This window comes from Anguilla rostrata, chromosome 2 (genome assembly GCF_018555375.3).
Source record: "Anguilla rostrata isolate EN2019 chromosome 2, ASM1855537v3, whole genome shotgun sequence".
Taxonomy (NCBI): domain Eukaryota; kingdom Metazoa; phylum Chordata; class Actinopteri; order Anguilliformes; family Anguillidae; genus Anguilla; species Anguilla rostrata.
This window is the reverse complement of record NC_057934.1, coordinates 46,445,741-46,466,743: the sequence shown is the minus strand read 5'-3', so window position 1 is coordinate 46,466,743 and position 21,003 is coordinate 46,445,741. Positions and strand designations below refer to the sequence as shown.

The 21,003-nt window shown below is 38.5% G+C and overlaps 1 protein-coding gene across 3 annotated transcripts; it reads left to right on the top strand.

Moving 5' to 3' along the window:
* Positions 1–209: 209 nt before the first annotated feature.
* On the top strand, positions 210–19,455 carry LOC135248216 (equilibrative nucleoside transporter 4-like). 3 transcript variants are annotated; one of them, XM_064322579.1, is made up of 11 exons: positions 210–545; positions 7,210–7,447; positions 8,815–8,946; positions 9,308–9,421; positions 10,283–10,411; positions 10,692–10,766; positions 11,560–11,825; positions 15,145–15,271; positions 16,687–16,874; positions 17,073–17,313; positions 17,693–19,455. In XM_064322579.1, the coding sequence occupies exons 2-11, from the start codon at positions 7,285–7,287 to the stop codon at positions 17,821–17,823; spliced, it is 1,566 nt and encodes a 521-aa protein (XP_064178649.1). In that variant the 5' UTR covers positions 210–545; positions 7,210–7,284; the 3' UTR covers positions 17,824–19,455. The 3 variants fall into 3 exon arrangements, with proteins under 3 accessions (XP_064178649.1, XP_064178648.1, XP_064178650.1); XM_064322578.1 differs by having other exon boundaries at positions 211–625; XM_064322580.1 differs by having other exon boundaries at positions 214–625; positions 11,560–11,816.
* The last annotated feature ends 1,548 nt before the right edge of the window (positions 19,456–21,003 follow it).

The following is a 21,003-nucleotide window of genomic DNA, read 5'->3' as shown; positions in this document are numbered from 1 at the left end:
AGGTTTCTTACAAATAGTGTATGTATAATGACTGTATGACAGCACTTTTCCAACCAACTCCCTTAATTAGTGTAACTGCTAGAGACTGATTCCAACAGTGGAACAAACGAGATTAATATAAATACCAATCGCTGGTATTTCTTCGCCCTTTTTGGTCCTCAGTTGGGCAGTAAAATCCAGGAGTGTACAAGTGCTTTAAGATACTGAAAAGACAATGATTATATATGATACTACTATATATTACGGTACAGCCTATGTATAAAGTAAAAGCCTGACTGATATCGCCGGTTCGTTTATCTGAGTAGAATTTTGATGTAGTTGAGATTCCCTTTTCGCTTTAAATTTGCTGAAACACCAGTATCCACTAGTGGTACCCTACAATGTGTCGAGTTTGGTTACGATGAAATTGTGAAAACGGTCTTGCGGAGTGGGAGGGAGGAAGACAGCGCGAGCAGCTTCCCCTTGTTGTACACCTTGCCCGGAAAGGGGACGTCGCGGCCGGAGACCTTTCTGATGGATGGAACTAATTCAGCGAATCAGAGATGGTAAATGCGATAAATTTGTGGTTATTCTTTTAATGGCGTGAAATCCTCAAAAACCCAAGGGAATTACCAATCTGCAGAAGGTAAGAGATAACCTGTTGTGCGGTCAGATGATAAACAGTTGTTTGTTAAAAAAATTAACAATACGTGTTGGACAGAGTGCAAAGGGAGAACATATCCCTCAATTACCCAGCGTTTGATAAATGGACAGTGTACAGATAAACGAGACTAATAAAAGCATATTAAGCATGCCCTTGCTTTGAATTTCAGGTAAATGTAACTTACAGCCATTTTTAAATATATCATGTTCTATTATTTCTGTAGTTTGTAAACGTTTTTAAAAATTGTTTATCGTTGTGCGTCGTAATAATGCATTTGTCAACGCAAACTGAACAATCATCCAGCTTTATGGTTTATTCTAACGATAAAAACACGAAAAACCTGCCATTGTTTACAATGGAGCATTCGTATGTTCGTAACTGCAGTTAATGTATGTGGTTAGTTTCAATGAAATCTCGGCATTTGTAATGTTTGGTTACTTTTTTCTTTTTAAATTTGTTATTTTAATTTTACATCAAATTTTTTGAAAGACAAGATGAGCGCCACCCTCTGTCGAGAACAAAGAAAATTAAAATGCGGTCCACCCGACCAGCGCCACCAGCCCCCCCCCCCCACACACACACGCACACACACACACACTCACTCTCTCGCTCTCTCTCTCTCCATCAGCACCGATGGATATTTTTGTTTTAGGTCTGTGTCTGAATTATTTTTATTTTTCTTATGTGTACATTTGTTTGCGTATAGGCATAATATGCACTAATCTGTTAAACATATCTGTCACAAAATATACACAAAAATATGTAAGAACTTAGTTTCATTGGAGTTATTTACCTGTGATTTGTGCACTGATAAGGTATATTTTTAATGGCTGTGAGCTACCTGTAATTCACTCATAAATGGGCTGGGAGGAGATTATTTATTGGCTTTGACAAATCTCATTATGTTGTGGTTGGAAGGTATCTTTTCAAAATTGCACAATTTTTGCATAGGATCAGACAAAATTCTGAAGAAAGCACTACTCTCATATTTGAATGTAAACACTAGATATCAACACTGCCAACTGCAATTTGTCAATGTGAACAATACTACAATACTACAGTGTCACAGTAATCCTGATATGGGACTTCACTGCATGGCCAAGAGGCACTGTTTTGTTCACATATGGGTGTTGGTCTTTTGAACTGGCTCATAAACTATATTGAAGTAGTCTGAACCTAGGTCCCTACTACCAAGTTCTTGGTATTTATTGTGCAGTATGTGCTTTTCAAAATGACCTTCTGTGCAGCTGTTTGAAAATAACACTTCAGAATATGTCATTCTGCCTCCTCAAAAGGAATAAGATGCAAGTAATAGCAGTTGTGGGTAAAGTCAATGATGGCAATTTAAAAAACACAAACTATACCTCCTAAAAATAAAATCCTTCTTACCCAAAACAAAGGGCTTGTTTTGGAAATATGCTTGTATTATGCTGATTAAATGTGCACTTACTGTATTTGTTTTCTGTTGTGAAGAAATAGATATTCTGTTGTTAGTAAAATCATATGTTTTTAGTTTGCTGATTGCTAATTTTAATATTATCAATCCAAATCCCCAAGAACAGAAATGTGAGTTTTTCTTAATATAATGCACAATCATCCCTATCATTGAACAGAAGAGCCCTGAGCAGCAAAAGCCATCAAAGTTACCTGAATGTTTTTGGTTGCTGGTGCAGTTTGAAGAAATGCATGAATGCAAAAAAGAAAATGCCAAGCATAAGAATGGTACTCAATTATAAGATGATTAAAGTGCAGTGATGCGTGAGGCCTGGTGATGCATTCTTAAAGACACATCCATTTCACACTTCTGGATCTCAAAATCTGAAGCATTAAAGGTTTTCCTTAGTAAACATGTTTACTTACTGAGGATTAGATAAAATATTTTTGGATGGTAAACAAAGTACCTCAGTCATTAAAAGACAATGAATTGCATGACTTTAGCCAACTAACAAGGTTGGGAAATGCCTGCAAGCTGTCAGGTGTTGCCATTTGAATGTCATTATGAATTTGGAGTGCAACAGTCATTTGCTGTTGTGAAAACAGCAATAAATATATAAATAAATGGTCTGGGAAAACCTGTATTGTGACTTATGTAAGCTCAACAAATTTAGAACTGCAACAACTTAATACCTCATGTGTATTTCCAGGGATGTTGTGGGGGGAAATGTGTCAAATACAGCTGTTTAACTGTTTTTTATTTGTGCATATTTAAACATTTAAAGTTTTTTTTTTTTTTTTTTTAATTTTCTTGAATTGGGCTCAGAAGTAAACATTATGGTCAACTTTAATTTTACGAGCAAAATGCTTGTTTTAGTTTAGCATTAGTTAAGTCTCACAACATTGGCAATCAGCATTCTGAAGTTGTGTAAAGTCACACCAGTGGAAATGGCTATGGAGAGGTACTGTATGCTGCTCCACTTCTGGTGAAAGCTCTCCTGTACTACAGCATGGACTAAATAGTAAAAATAGTTTTTGGTTTCTAGATGGGCACAGTGGAGGAGTGCCTCCATTTAATCTGCAGTGTTGATGTTATTGCGGTGAATCAAAATGCAGAAGTAGCCATTTCAAATCGGGGAAAATGTGCAGAGGTAAAAAAACAACAGATTTTTGTATATTAGAAACTTGTTCATGCTTTCTCTTTTTGATATAATTTTAAGTAGGAGATAATGTTGGACACGAAGCAAATAGGCTTTAGCTGTGAGATTACATTGCAGAAAGTGCTCAAGAGAAAGTAAGGATTGCTAGGAGAATCCTTGCAGTTTAGCCAGTGATCAGCCAACTGCCATCCTGAAATGAATTCTGGACTACATCACTGGAATGTGTGTCTTTGTTGCCTCTGTTGAAGGGAGAAAATGCAATGGCTTGAGGGACAGGTTGATATTTCTTTCATTCCTCTAATATGGACGAAACTGAAACTCCAGATTGTGGATTTTAATCTTTTTTGGATTACGTCCATACGTATATATCCCCAAAATCCACAAAGATATGCAAAACAATATTCCTTGCCCTGGTGTAAATTTTTCAAAAAGACTTTTATTTAAAGGGGCAGCTTAATGCATTAAATACAAGGTATGTGTTGTGACTTACGCTTTCCTTGGGTGGTGCAAATTAGTCAGACGTAAGAAATTTGAATACAGAATATACAATTAAAAACATCTAGTGTTTGCACAAACAAAAAAAATTTCTGTAAAATCTAAGGGGCCCTAACTAAAGAAAAGCACTGGATTTTCATTTGAAAGATGACATCATGAAACATCCAATGGAATGATTTTTTGTTCTATTGATGAAAATGAGTTCTGTATTTCTGTATGCCCTTAAATGTATAGTAAGTTTACTTCAGCTATTGGTTTTTAATGGACAAGTGATTTCACTTGTCCATTAAAAATGATTAGGACCTTAACATATGCTACGATAAGGCTCTTGGGTTTTTAAGGGTGATAATATGTCTGGTGAATTCACTGTTCAACACAAACTGTAGCACATCATTCTGATTACAATCTGCAATATGATTTATCTGTACTTTTTGCAATTACTCATTTGTTAAGGCATTCAATCTTACATAATAGCTGCCTTTGACAGCACTACCATTTATTATTATTTTCATACCCAGTTAATTTAAACAGATGTTGAAAGAAAAATGAGCCTTAAACAGCATCAATCAGCTTATATAACAACATATGTTTTATGTTATGCTTAACACTAAAATATTTTTTTAAATGGGAAATGAAATAGAGACGAACTAGGAGTAAAAACAACACAATGATGAAAAGGAAATAGATAATCAGAGAAAGGTAAAAAGAATACACATACACTAAAAGAAAAGGGGTGAAATATATAATTAATATAATATATATACATTTAAAACATTTATCACACCGAATAAAGCTACTAATTAAAAACCATCTTAAACATGTTTTCTGATTTTTTTTATTTAAATGATGTCTGTTTATGCTGCAATTCTGAATGACCATTCAATGGCCTATAGCTTAGGGTCATTAAAACAAAAAAGGCTGCACTTCCACTTTTTTTAAGCTTTCATTTTGGGATTTCAAACAGGCCAGTACTAGACCTTAGGGATCTACTGGGGATGTATTACAATAACAGTCTGAAATATAATCAGTCATTTGAAAATCTATTGTAAAAGACAAGGTTAGTCAAGTATAGGGTAGCTTGGACAAAAGAGATGTGAGCTGTTATATTTGTCCTCGTTAATACTCTTGCAGCCTCATTTTTTAACAAGTTGCCATTTATCCATAAAATCTTTGGAAGACCATTAATAAGAGTATTGCAATAATGAAGTCTACTTGTACTAAATGTATGTATCAACCTCATGGAATCAAGCTATGAAATAAAATGTCTTATCTTGGCAATATTTTCTCTTTTTTTAGTTACATTTTCAATGTTTCTACTTAGTTTCAGTTACTGTGTTAATATGCATTATACATTTAAGGTTAGAGTAAAAAATTTCCCCTTAGTTCTTTACTTTTGTTTACACTGTAGAGAAAGCGGGCCCAATTTATTTGGGCCTAATTTATCATAATTCAGCTAAATCTGGGAGTACCTTGCTTTGGTGGACATTCGGTAGTTACAATAAGCACTGAAGGATGACTTTTAATTGTTTAGGCAATAGGCAGGATATTCAGAGGAGGGTAAGTCTCCAATGACAATTTGTTTACCTCTTAAAGTATCTGTATAAATATGATCTTCCTTTTCCCTCCATGTTGTATTGTTTGAAAAATGTGAAGATGTGGATGGCTGGCTTCTACACAAAAGGGTGCTCCATCTGAGCTCAACTGAATTTCAGTTTAGACAGTGGAATCTAACTTAGTCCTCATTGAGGTCATTAATTATAAATATTTTGGTTTTTAATGAATCATGCATTCAGTCATGCAAATCTGAACAGAACTGTGAAAAATACTTGATTCAAGCACGGTATTTATTTATTTATTTTTTGGCCATATTACTGCCAAGGGAGGATTTTCTCTGATGGGGCAACCTCAAATCAGGACAAACAGATTAAATGTGACATCCTTCTCCAGACTTTTAAATAAAAGGTACATTGAGTTTTACATCACTAATAATGTGGAATTCTAAACTACTGTAAGAGTGTAGTCATATAGTCAGGATTTGTAAGTGTATTATGTATGTATGTATGAATACTTTCTCACAACACAATGGGGCCACACCTCAGATGACCAAATATTATCAATATTATTAACAAAATAAAAAAAATAAAATAAAAAATACTGTTAGTATAATAATGCAGTTGTTATTTGGATAATAACAACCAACATGGCAGTCCTTCATTCCTTGCTCATAGATTAATGATAATCGAGGCCAAACATTTTGAAAGCTTGCCCCTTATAGAAAAGCCACAGCATTTATTTTAGTGTGAAATTGTTACTGCAGGCTCCGTGACCTATGACTCATAAGCATGGTCTTCAAATACAAATTTGTTTCTTTGCCCTTGACAAAGCGGTCTTTCTCACTCATTTACAGACAAGCTGGTGATGAAATATTTAAATGCTGACAGTGTTTGGAATATAATTTCATAGAATCTAGATTTTGGAGGCTATGTGTTGTATCTCTATCAGCATGCTGTGCTCTACCCCCAATCTGAAATTCATATTTTAGTACTCTGTGCCAACACTTTGAACAGAGAGCTGCGTGCTAAAATTAAGCCATTGGTCAATTAGCAAATAGTCCATGTGCATATTATTTACGATGACATTTGCTAGGAGCAATAATCTAATAGAACTAGAGTCAGCAATATACTGTAGTTGAGACTGTAATGAAAAACATGGCAAGCCACACAGTTAACAAAGGAGGAGTGTAGTAGAGGCAGGTTTTAATCAAAATGGCAGTCAGTTACAAGGGATACATTTGTATGAGGCACACCAGCAAGCTGTCTCTTCTTGTTGCAGACAGTGAATAGAAGGTCAGGTGTGGTGAAGGACAGTCAGCAACATATGCAAACTAAGTCACAATATGGCAGCTGGAGGTCATGCATGTAATGCAAGATTATTGAGTTAGCTGGATAAATGCACATAGTAAAACCCAGAACAGCTCTTTTTACTTAAGTCCGTGTTCCAGATTTGGGAGGGTTCCGGGTTTTGCTCAGCACAGTTGTCCAGCTAATTTTATAATACTGCTTCATGATACAGGCCTCTGGTGGTATTATTGCTGAATCAATGTCAGTATTATTATTAGAACTGGTTTGATGTGGCTTGTGATAAAGGCAGTATTAAAGAGATGTGAAGATATGGTTAAGTAAAATATGAGAATTATTGATAGTACTTGTAATTAATAAATTTATTTAACAGAATGAACAATTAGCTGGTGTAAACAAACAGGTGGATGTTTGTGTTAATATCAGTTAGCATGGGAGGGGGAGGGGAGTGTTATCAGCCCATTTCTGGCATCTCTGAACAGTCTAGTTAACATGCAGAATTCCTGTTCCTAACTGTTGGCAGGTTCACTGATGAATCACATGGCCCCTAATCATTTTCTTTGTGGGTGCGGTGCTAGATTTACATGTATTTGCTTCCTCACATCTGTGCTCTCTCCAGGATCAGCCCCACACATTAAAGAGGTCGAACTGACACTGTACTTGAGTTAACCGCTGTGAGGCCGAGAGTCCCAGGATGGGCTCCGTGGGAGCAGAGAGGCGCAGGCAGGCCACCCCCGTCCTGACCCCAGAGGGTAACGTGGTGATGAGCTTTAGCTTTGAGAGCTACCAGCTGGAGGAAGAGGACTGCCAGGCTAAGGATATCCCAGACAAAGGGGTCCTGACCTTCACAGAGCCAGGTGAGTGGCTCGTGTGCCGGCACAAGGGGGTCTGCCTACACAGAACAGGTGGTGCTCTTGCTTTCAGCTGAAAATATGGTTTCAACAGGCAGGTTTACATGGGGGGCAGTGCCCCCTGGTTTTCTACTTTAACCTCAGAGTTGGCTGCCAGCCACTGAGTCACTTACATGTGTTCACATATTAAAGGCATACTATACAGGATTTAAAAATTTAAAAATATAATAAAATAATTATGCTATGGTAAATCTATGATGCACTGACAACCTCAGTCTTTACACACTTTCAAAGTTTAAGGCACCTTTTACCTGTATTTGTTATTCTAAATGTTAATGGGCTTGACACTCTTTTCTGTGTGGGGAGGAGTGGGCATGACTACAGAGCCTGTGGTTTGGGATCAGATTCCAACAATGTTTGTTGCTACTCAGCTGCTGCAATGGTAGACGCTAAGAAGCCTAGATACGGCGAAGCAAAAAGACAAGCCGACAGGGCTTGTTCAAAAACTAATGTCAACTCTGGAAATACTTTTCTTCGGTGGCGTCAGCTGAAGTATGCCATGGAGATGAAAAGCAACTGGGAGTTGTAATGTTTTCTGTTGGACCTGTAAGTAATGTTAATTTTAGCTCGTGACCTAATGCAGTTAGATGCCCAAGGTTGGGTAGCTTTGGTATCAAATTCTGTTCTTCCATTAAGATGTCTTCTCCCCGCTTTGGGAATTGCTGTTACTGTTTATAGTTGCAACTTAGCTAGCTCGGTAATTCACCTGTATTTATTTCAGCCAACTTCACTAACAAAGCTAACAAAATGTCCTGGGTGGTATTTCAGGAAGCAGGATTACTGAGTTTGTTGGATAATTGAGCAAACCCAGAATAGCTTTTTTTTCTCAATGGAGGTGTGGGTGGGATTGCAGACGAAGGAAGTGGGAGTGGTGTTTACAAACAGAGTCTTCAAGGGCCGCAAAATCCTACACAGTATACCTTTAATAAGCCTGGCTGTCTGAAACTGACTTTCTGTCAGTGTTCTGCATATAACATAAATGTGTTGTGGGTTTGCTATATTCATGTTCCAGTAAAGTTATGTATCACTGGTTTATTCATGTTATGGATCTTCAGTATTATGCTGCACTCAGTTTAAATAACACACCTTAAATGTCACTGGTCCTGTCAAGAGTTAATCTTAATCTAAACCACCTCTCTAAAATATCATAAAAACAGCTGGCAGATATGAGAGAACATGCGAGAAGAAAATTAAAGTTTCTCCTCGGTGACCTCTGAAAATTTTATATCATCATTCTCTGAATTAGCCCTTAGGCCTGGGCTGGAACAACTCAATATGCTGACTCAGACCTTTCCCCTATCATCCCTGTGAAGCCTTTGAAGAGCCTATGCCAGATGACCGCTATCATGGGATTTACTTCGCTATGCTTCTTGCTGGAGTTGGGTTCCTGCTGCCTTACAATAGCTTCATCACTGATGTGGACTACCTACATTGGAAATTCCGAGGTACACTTTCTTCAGACCAGCTAATTTACTATCACTTGCTTGTATTTGTTTTCCTTGTTCAACTACCAAAGTAGGTTGACTGTTTTACACTGTTGTTCATTCGTTTTATAAACCTTTCCTAATTGATGTAACAGTCCCTATCCCATAAGAGGTAATTATCCATTTAGTGTGTTATAGGTAGATAATCATTCTCATCAGTCAATGTGAACATGTTTGACTCAACACAGACTCATATTGCACAAGTGTGGCACAATGAAATAAAACATTTTTTTTGTTTGTTTTTCAAGTTTTTGAATGGGACTGTGAAGTTTTTGAACAAACTATAACGATGGTGAAATTGATATGTCGCTGGGTCTTGCAGGGACGTCAATCGTGTTTGACATGAGCCTGACGTACATCCTTGTGGCGCTGGTTGCTGTGATCCTGAACAACGCCCTGGTGGAGATGCTTAGCTTGCACACCAGGATTACAGTGGGTGAGTGAGAGAGGGAGATGGGTGACATTTACTGTGGGGTGACAGCACACATCCATCCACTGAACATGGACAGACGTCCAACAGGCAAAATGAGTGACTTAAAACTCCAAATCAAGGAGCCCAGCATATGAGAGACCATTGTGTCACTCATGGGTCTTTCCTTTCCCCTTCTTTTTCACTGTGATGTGCCTCTGGGAGCAGCTGTAGATTGAGGGCTCAGGTTATCACACATCTGCCCCTGCACAATAGTATTTACCCTGGTTTAAACTTCCATTACCTGAAATGCCTGTTTCTCGTGGCACCAAAACACAAGCACTCCCACCCGCTGCAGTTGATCTGCCATAGCAGTTCAGTTTCACATGTATTGTTAGTATAATTAGACCAAGCCAAATGCAGTACTCCCTGGTGACTTTGTGAAGGCCTCAGTAATATTAATATTCTCACCCCCACAAGGAGCCTTAAATTATAAATGTGCCAAGAAGAACAGGACCTATTACAAGAGTACCCAGCTTAGTTTTAACAGTTCAGAGGGGAGGCTGAGCCTTCAGAAGAGAGTTTGTGAGCGTTTGTGTTTTCTGAATCTCTGAGGATAAACTTACACTAGATAATGCTTTTGAAGAGGTAACTATTTCCATACACACTGCAGAATGGATTATCATTAGATCAAAAGGAACATGCAAGCATGCAAAGTCGGGTTAAAACATCCCTATCAGATGGGGAGCATTAAGTGGAAATAAAGATTGCCGGTGTCTGATATGAAAAGATATGAATGGCACGTCTCTGCTGAAAGCCTCTTGAGCACAGAAAAAATAGCTAACCCGAGAAGTGTTGAAGATACTGCTGACTGACATGCATGTGCAGGGTACCTGTTTGCCCTGGGGCCCCTCCTCTTTGTGAGCATCTGTGATGTCTGGCTGGAGCAGTTCACAACCAAGCAGGCCTATGTTGTCAACCTGGTGGCTGTAGGAGTGGTGGCATTTGGATGTACAGGTATGTATCTTATGTGCATAACTTTCACACTGAGGAATTTTCCACCCAAAATCAATTTCTTCACTTGATAGGACCTGAACTAAAAGACTATCCTCTTGCTAACAGTGTTGCCATGAAGGGCACTTTAATCATTTGCTCTGTATCTAAGAGCTTTCTTTCTGCCTTAGAGGTTAGTAGAGATGGCTGTGTCATCCCAGTAAGGTGAGAAACATCTCGGTTTATTGAGGAAACCTGCTGTGTCTGTGCTAACACCTTTTCCCTTGACCTCTGCTTTTTACAGTTCAGCAGTCCAGTTTCTATGGTTACACTGGAATGCTTCCAAAGAGGTACACGCAAGGAGTGATGACTGGAGAGAGTAAGATGCCCTTTAGTATAAGTTTGTTGATCATGGTAATTGTGGACGGTGTGCAAAGCAATAAAATCAGGAAGCAGACAGCTCATATGAAAATAAACTTGAAGGATGAGTGATGCATCAGGAAGAGATAAAATGAATTACGTAAAGTGTAATTCCTCTTTAACATTTATTTGTCTGCTGCTTTCATTTTTTATGTTCATTTCTCATTACTAATTACAGATATTTGACCAAGGCTATTTGTGGACATGAACAAATGTCTACAATGTGATAAATAAGGCAGGTTAGCTGCAGTGAGTCACATTGTGTTGATACTGATCTGATGATCTCTTGCCCACTGAAGGTGAACGTGTCTGTCAGTATTACTGGAGACATGCTGCTGGCTGGACCAGTTGAGGCGTTTGCTGAGAAAACATATTAGATTTTCTTTGTGACTCCACTCCATTTTCTCAGTGTGTCTTTTTTTCCTCTTTTTCCCAGAACAATATTGTTGCTCCTCATCTTTTTTGGTTAGCATGTATATATTTCCTTTTTCACAGAAATATGCTTTCTTGTTCATTTTTGTCATTTTCTCTGTATTTGTACTTTGATTATTACAATTTTTATAGCAAAAATTCCTTATTCAGGCTTACCTCCTTTTGGTTATTATCTTTTATTACATCCATAACTTTACTAGACCAATTCATTAAATATAATTGTTATTATTGCATTTATCAATTATTATTATGATAATTATTATTGTCATCGTTATTGTAACCAACCCAATTCTGTGTGATGTAACTTTATGTCCATACAGGCACAGCAGGTGTGATAATTTCCCTGAGCCGCATTTTCACCAAGCTGCTAATTAAGAACGAGAAGAAAAACACCATCATCTTCTTCTTCTTCTCCGTCAGCATGGAGCTGATGTGCTTTGTGCTTCACCTCTTGGTTCGCCGGACGCGCTTTGTCCGGTACTACACCAAACGCTCCTGTCACGACCACGCTGAGATGAGGGGTCACGCCGACCCAGGCACCGGATACAGGGTCCACCATGACGCCAGTACAGAGGAAGTAAGATTTGTAAGTTTTGTCTCTCTGTAGAGCACAGGTCAGAAAACGCTGTGCCAGGACCTGTTAGCAACTATGATGATGGAATCCCTCATTGAATGGGTTAAAATATGTTATCATAATTGCCTGAAATTATAGTTTTATATTTGACTCATGCCACTGTACCAATGGAAATGACATTTTTAAGAAGTGAAATTATATTTAAACGTGTAAGTGCCATGTGTGTAAAGATAGGTAATATCTATAGTGTAATAATGAGCATATTTCAAGTGTAGTGTAGCAATGACCTGTCTCTTGGTGGGAAATGGTGAAGAGAAAAGGATGCTCATTGGTGAAGATACAGTAACAGGTGAAGAGAAAAAGATACTCACTCACTGCTGATAAAATCACAGCAGAAGAGATTATCAGATTATTAGATCCTTATAATTTCTTTAATAAATTGTAATTTTTTGTTACATTTTATGCTTTATCGTACATCTATTGCTTTTGTCTTTTGTGTTTCTACGTGAGTACATCTAGGTTGGGGTATATGTAGTGGGGTCCATGTGTGGGATACGAGAAGGAAGGGAACCCACACTAAATAGTGTTTTCAAGTTAAAAAAGGGATGGTGTATTACATTTTTTATACAAAAAATACATATACACAAAGGGATAATGTATATGTATTTTTTATTGATAATATCCTATTGATAAATGATAAATCTTGTAGTGCAGAGTATTGACAATTTGAAATTAACAGTACAATAAAAATGTATTATAGGAAAAGAAAATATCACAGCAGTAGAGCACCCCTCCTTGCACTGAGGTACGGGCTATATTCAGGCTGCTCCAGGCTGCTCCAGGCTGAGAGAGAGGGCCATTTCTCATGTAATTAGGCCTACTGGAGAGTGCACCTGCTTTGGATCTCCAGCCAAATGTTTTCCTCCTGAACCACAAAAATGACTGAATGGCCCAGAGTTTGTGTGATAGTGCGATTAACTTAAAGGTTATCTGCCAGCTGCTGGCTGACTCTCGTCTTATCCTCCATCGCTTGGACCACAGCGCATCTATTTTCATTCTCACCCTCGCAGCAGAGCATCTGGCTGTATTGATGCAGTGCTGGCTCAGCAAACACAGGTTATTTACAGTCGCGGTGCAGCAGTCTGCTGTAATTCATTGCTGGGCTCTCAGCTCAAAACATGATACATTTTCTAAAGAATGCCATTACTTAAAATTGCCTTTGCAAGGAAATACTTGAGCAGCGAGTATTTTGCAGTTGGGCAGGTTTGTAATATCAACACAGATTTTGACATTTATATAATAATATATAATTTATGGTCAAACACTAGCCTCAGCAAGAAAAATGTCTGTATATCATTTATTATCCGGTACATTTATAATTAGATTTAAAGGCAGGCTATGCTGGATTTTTTGTACTAGAAGTACCAGCAAGTAATGAATATGCATAGTGCAGTATAATTTGGGATACCAAGAGTGCTCGAAAAATTTGTAATTACGGTTCAGACCCATGTTTGTGACCAAGTGGTAAACCTGCAATTAAATGAATTCTGAAGCCTAATTTATCACATGTCCCTCCCATGCTGGGTTTCATCAGCAGCATATTTTTGACAAACTGGGAGCATGGGCAATGTTAAATTCTGCAAACAAAAATCCTGTCATTATCCTTAGAAGGGTTTAATAGTTCAGAAATGATCTTGTGATTCCATAAGTCCTTGTGGTGTGTTAGGGGGACCTCAGAATACTTTGAGTGGGACCTATTTATGATACAACAAAACTATTTAAAGGGTATTGGCCTAATGTTTAAAGTTGTAGTAGCCTAATGCTGGTGTTTACTTTGATGTTATTTGGCATATTCAGTACAGTTAGAGCACTTGACTGATCCTTGTAACTGTATTTTAACTGAACTGTAAAAGGTTACAAAATAAACATGATTTAGAGGCCAATATAGCAAGCACATGCAGTACCCCTTAAATAATAAATGAAACTACTGATGAGATAATGTTTATTTATCCAGTCTGATAGACAGAATAGTGAGCACTGCTGTCTCAGGCACAGAATTCTCTGTAACGAATAAACTGCTGACAGCCTACAGCAAAACATTTCTGTCATTCGTTGAGATCTTCAGTTCAATGTAACATTCAAGTTAATTAGGATTGTCCTTCCTCTTCAATGCCTCAATAAATATTTGCTATTAAGACTGTGTATATTAATATGGAAAAAAAAATCAAGATACTATTATAGCCTAACCTGCCTTTGTTTATATGTAAAGTATTTTTCTTCACACAGAAACAGGGATGTCTGATCTAGCTGCTCCCCAATGGATTCTCCTGCAGAAGTACTTCAGTGAAATGTTTAGCCTTCACAATTCAGCAGAGGGAAAAATAAAGCCTTTGACTTTCATGAAAGCAGTGTCTGTTTTTAGAGGCAGTAAAGTAAATCATTTGAGAATATACGTATGCATTAAAGGAAAACTCTCAAAGAGCATATTTCAAGGTTTGGTTGAGTTTTCACTCTTGACCCAAGTATAAACTAATAACACCCTTGTCTTCAAAATGCAAAATGGTGCCGTTTCAAGGGCAAAGATGTTCCACGCGTCATTAAATTTATGTCACAATAAACTTTTAACTTTTGCCACTTAAACATGGTACCCCCCCCTCACCATTCTACAGTAGTGCAGTAGTAGGAACTTTGAAAAATCTTAATATCCCTTGCATTATCTAAAAGCAAAAACAAATTATTTTGAAAAGCAAAATATATAGCCATTTGCCAAAGAGGATTTGCCAAAACTGTTTGATATTTGTGCTCATAAATCACATGACATCAGGGTTTTTTCTTCTTTGAGTGGTTTATTTCAGAAAGCTGGCCCAAGTGTGTCTCAACATTGTAATTTGTCCTGACTGATTTGCTGCTTTCTCCTCTTTCCATGATGCCTTTGAATACGATACACAAAATGCTCTCTCCACATTCTCCCAGTTTAAGTGAGAGTATTTAATGCAAGAAGATGCAATTAATAAGCAGCCTTCTTCAGAGTACAGACAATGCAGTTGTGTCTGTGCATGACAGCCCGCTTTGAAATTGAACATTTTCACTGAAATGTCTTCTTCATCCATCCTGTGCAGTCACTTCTGAGGCTTCTGTGATGTAATTAGTCAAAACATCTGACTCTTGAACATACTTTTACACTTGGGGCTTAGACTGTTTCTTAGGAAGTATCACAAACTGAAAAAGGAATTGAGTCATTAAAAGTGAGCTGTTTGTGTTGACAAAGCAAAGTTCTCTGCTATCAGTTTCTTCTTTTCCAGTAATGGTTCTACATCTGTTCTTTCCATAGGATAATGGTGCAGTGGGTGCATCCCCTTCAGAATTTGGAAATGAAGTTGAAATTGCTGGCGGTGGCACATACATGAGATTTGATGTCCCTAAGCCAAAAAAAAAGAAGAGCTGGCCTAGCATAAGAGGTAAGTTAAAGAGGTGTCCTATGAGAGAAAGGAGTGATGCTTTAACTAATATGGGGGGTTTTCATATGATCCGCTTGGACCAGTAGTTACCACACATCAATGCCTCCCTCTAATTTTACATGTTTGTATCTCCCTTGGCTCAGCTTTCCTCCCTTCATTATTCCTCAAGAGTTAGTTAGAGTTAGATGGGGAAATACCTTCATTCTATGATAATATATCTGTGCTGAAGATTTCAGTTTCATTCCCTGTGCGCCACCTCTTCCCATTGACTCTCCTTTCAGTTCTGCTGTATGTCGATTATACTACAATACAACATCTGAGCAGAGTCACACCCCTTTTATCATGATGCTTCCTCCCTCTTCCATTTTTGTGGAATCTCCGTCACTCTCTCCCTCTTTGGTCCAGCTAAAGATCTACGATAATAATAGACTCCCTCAAAATATTTGTTCCCTTATTTCCTTCAGGTCTTTATATTGACTTCATTCCTCTCTAAAAACTCCGTCTGTTGAACACCTTGACCATACTTCCAACTTGAATTCCCACTGAATTGAATCTTTGGTTTCTACGTTTGTATTCTTAATACAATGTTGTTCTTCCTTGCTCTACTCAGTCAACTGCTTATAAAAGTATCTGTGAGAGCATTTTATGTAATACTATTTTTTTTATATCTGCTATATTTCAATAGTTTCTGCTGATTTTCCAGGGCTATTTGTGGAACTTTAAAAATGACAGTTTTATGGTGGATGATTAACAAATTTTAAACTTGCATGGAAGAAAAGTATCTGGGGTAATAAGCAGTGATTTAAAACATTACTTCTCCCTTTCCCTCACCGTCTAATGTCCGTACAATTTATTATGTTTAATGCTTTTTATTTACTTAACACACTCTCCATATAAACCATAATTTCTCATCTAATAGCTTATGATTTATAACATAACTAATAATTGGTTCTACAGTTTCCTCTCTGTCTGATCTATTTTCGCATGGGTTTTGATTTATTCTAATTCAACATATTGTAAGAGAATCATCTGGAAAGTAATGATCCATTTATTCCCTTAGCCATAATGTCATGTAGTGAAACTGACTGCTAAAGCCAGCAGATTTATTGCTTAAACGTACATTACTTTTCCACACAGTCACTTTCTACCTCAGAAAGTTTCATCATTTTCCATGAAATGTATAATTTATTTTTTAACAGTGGAGCAATGCTACTTGGTGAGCCCTTATACAATATTCTATATTTAATTGAATTCTGATCTGTTATATTGTTGTTTTTGCTTGATAAATCATTTGTCTTTGTGATATTAAAATGCAGTGGATGGTCTCCTGAACCTCGGCTGCTTTCTAAACAAAAGCAGCACTAACAAACAGACAAATGTTTGGACAAGGGCTCATATTCTTGTCTCTCCTAAAGACATGATCCTGCATCGTTATGTGGTCTCACGTGTGATCTGGACCTACATGCTATCCATTGCGGTCACCTACTTCATCACTCTCTGCCTGTTCCCGGGACTGGAGTCGGAGATCCACAATGCCACATTGGAGGATTGGCTGCCAATCCTCATTATGGCCATCTTCAACATGTCCGACTTTGTTGGCAAAGTGAGTCAGAGTGCAGCGGCCTCCACCAGTCACTTGCGCCAGCAGCGGGCCCCTCCAGATCGCTCATTTTCATTGTGACAGCTGTGTTTGATGGAACATGGGGAGGTGTTCCCTGGAGGCCAGGGGGTGGTAATCAGTCTTATTTTCCTGGGAGATCCTGACTGTCTTCCTTCTCACCGTGTTTCCCTCCTCTCCTAGATCCTGGCGGCGCTGCCGTATGACTGGAAAGGCAGCCGGCTTCTCCTGTTCTCCTGCGTCCGTGTGGTTTTCATCCCGCTCTTCGTCATGTGCGTCTACCCCGTCGGGAGCCCCACCCTCAGCCACCCCGCCTGGCCCTGCGTGTTCTCCCTCCTCATGGGCATCAGCAACGGCTACTTTGGAAGCGTGCCCATGATCCTGGCAGCGGGGAAGGTTGTGCCGGAGCAAAGGGAGCTGGCAGGTGGGAGATCCCAGGCTCCAACAGTGCGCTTGCGCTTCCTCTCCTTCTCCCTTGATCATCTCATGAATATTAAAATATTCCCTTTATAGTTTCCTTTTTTCGTTTCCTTTTAAAACCAAAAATAGCAGAAGGCGCACAGCGCTCTCTGTGTTATTTTCCCAGTTGCCTCTGCGAAGAACGTGCAAATTGCTCAGATTATACAGCGGTTCACTGCTGTCAAACTGGCAACATTATTGTTGTCGACTGTACTGTGAAATGTGTATATGTGCTCCGCTTGTGTTTTTTCTCCAAATATAGAGTATGAGAAGAGTGAAAGACTGCTTTTAGAGAGAACATGCATGTCATGATGTCACCTGGGTCTTTCTCTCTTTTCCCACAGGCAACACAATGACTGTGTCCTACATGACAGGTCTGATGTTGGGATCTGCAGTTGCCTACTTCGCCTACGGCATCATAGCGAACGGATCCACCCCCCACGCAGAAGCACTGCACAACTCCACCTCAGGGTAGTCAAAAAGGCAGGAGAAGGGCCGCAGCCAGTAGTACCACACCAATGAAATACATTAGAATTAACATTTTATGGTGGCCGCATTTCGGAAGCAAAAAGGTAACGACATTGATAGCCAGCAGAGCTTGACCACTCAGCAGGTTTATGTGGAACTGATCTAAACTCTCTCTCTTCCTCGTGATTGTTTTTAATACAAATTTTAAGATGTAGACTTTTTAAAAAAGAATGGCGGTTATGTTGCCAGTGCTTTACTCTGCTGCCGTGTTCTGTGTCTTATGACCTCATTTTCTATCTCATGCTGCCTTTCAGAAGGTGTGTGGCATCCTGTATCATAAATAGGGCCACGACTTTGTCTCCACCATGTGACCTGCTGGGATTTAAACTTGTATTTCAATGGTTATCCTCCAGGGGTCCCCATAGGCACTCCAGCAGCACAGTCAAGTGGGTATTCATACAGTTGAGTTAATAATTGGTCAATCTAACATGGGGAGAGTCTGAAAGGAAAGTAAACATGGATGGATGTTTAAATGCTATGAAAAGCATGTCTTTGAGCCAGTGGTCCTCACTCCTGGTCCTGGAGAGCTGCAGGGTCTGCTAGCTTTCGTTGTTACTCAGCACTTCAGTAGCACAGCAATTATTCAATTAAAATGGTTTATTACAGTTAACTCAGGTCACCTGGTTTCTTGTGTCTGAGTCAGTTGCTGCTCTTAAGGAAAGAACAATAACCAGCAGACTCTGTGGCTCTCCAGGACCAGTAATGAGTTATTGCTGCAGTAGAAAAGAAAAATGCAACCCTATAAAACAGGGATGTCCAGTCGTATCCAAAAAGGGCCGCTGTGGGTGCAGCTTTTTGTCCCAGCGCTAAGACACCTGATTCTACATAAAGTCTTGATTGAAGACCATGATTAGTTAATTAGTTGAATCATTCATTAATTTTTTAAGACTTTTAGTGCAGGTTAAATGTTATATAACTGCTCTAATTTTTAATGTGGACATTTCCCACTGCTTCTAACAAAAATCATACCCCTGTATAACATTTACTGCAGCATGTACAATCAAACTGAATTGAACATGCAAGTGTTGCTTGTGAACATTGCTGTCAACCATTGTCTCTGCTTAATTATTTGCAAATACTTTATCAACTTATAGAATAAAGAATACTGAGGTGGCACAAATGGGATAATTGTTTGAGAAGGGGCTTGACAAAGAGGGTGTCATGACCTCTAGCCACTGGAGGACTGAAGTACCATGCGAAAAAGAAGTGGGGCGAAGAGGTGGCCCTGGTCATAACGACTTATACATTCATTCCATGTTGCCTTGCTATTTATTCATGTATGTTTTTTATGAGGGTTTTGTTGTACAAAGGTAGGACCGTTTAGTTCCACCCATACTATTATGTTGCTTACTCATATCTGAAACCTGAGGAAACTTTATGAAATTTTATGATTGCCTAGTTGCATTTTCTGCAACTGCACCTAGTCAATCATGTTTTCCTGAAGGGACTTTCTGTAGTATTGAAGGGACTCTAGTTAATTGCTAGGGTGCTTCAGAATGAAACCTGTCCTCAAATCCCCTCCCGAATACAAATTAAATGTTGTTGTCTGTGAATGAAAAAAATACATTTTTCTTTTCTATTCTTATGCTGTATGACTCTGTCATTATGAATGAATGTGTGATGGTCCACAGTTTATTTGTGAGGGATGTGTTACTAAGAGAGTTATTTTTTCCAAAACATGAAGTAATACACAACTTGAAAGAAAGACTGCGCCAAATACCTAATTTCAGTGGCTTCAGACATTGCCTTGTTACAGATGTGATAATAGGTAATTTGTTGCCTTGCTTTAAACTGGAGTAGTGTGTTATATATTCGTGAAGGTTAATGTATCAGTCATCACTCAGTCTCCCTCCCTCCAATATATTGAATTATTCATTTGGTATGGCATTTTAGCATAGATGTTTTCTATGGGATTTTCACTAACTGCAATAATTTTCATTCTGAGAAATATACTAGGCTATATTTATATATTAGATGCACTATCCAGATGGGTGAAGCACTCATACTGTAGATCTCTTAATGGTTGAGATAATTGCTTTCTGGTACATGTTTATTCCTCAGGTCTTGCTGAAGGTTCACTAACTGCCAAGCACATTCTGTATTTAGTACAGTATGGGGTGCCGTTCAGGAAAAAATAGTCAATTTAGTGTACGTATATATTAGTTTGCTTCCCATATATTGGTTCGATATACACATGTGTTGTGACTATTAATTCATGCATATACTGGTTTGTCATTTACATTTGTATTGGTTTTTTGTTGATGCTTGCACAGCATATTAGTCTATTATTTCCACATCTATTGGCTTAATTATCATGAATGTTGGTTTGCGTCACATATGTTTTGGTTTGCTATACACACATATTGGTTAATCATTTGTGCATATATTGCTTATATATTGGTTTGATATTTACACATCCATTGGTTTGATTTCATGAATACTGGTTTGCATATGCATGACAATCAAACCAATGTGTGAATAACAAAACAATATATAATGATCAATGACAAATGAATATATGTGCAAATGACTAACCAATAGATGCCTGTATCCAAACCTATATATATGTGAAGCAAACCAATATACGCACTATTGACTAACCAATACATGTGTATATGAAACCAATATACACTCACCGGCCACTTCATTAGGTCCACCTGTTCAACTGCAAACTGCACCCATTAACGCAAATATCTAATCAGCCAATCACGTGGCAGCAACTAAATGCATTTAGGCATGTAGACATGGTCAAGACGATCTGCTGTAGTTCAAACCAAGCATCAGAATGGGGAAGAAAGGTGATTTAAGTGACTTTGAACGTGCCATGGTTGTTGGTGCCAGACCGGCTGATTTGAGTATTTCAGAAACTGCTGATCTACTGGGTTTTTCACGCACAACCATCTCTAGGGTTTACAGAGAATGGTCCGAAAAAGAGAAAATATCAGAGGTCAGAGGAGAATGGCCAGACTGGTTCGAGCTGATAGAAAGGCAACAGTAACTCAAATAACCACTCGTTACAACCAGAGAAGAGCATCTCTGAACGCACACCACGTCAAACCTTGAAGCAGATGGGCTACAGCAGCAGACGACCACACCAGGGGCCATTCCTGTCACCTAATGAAGTGGC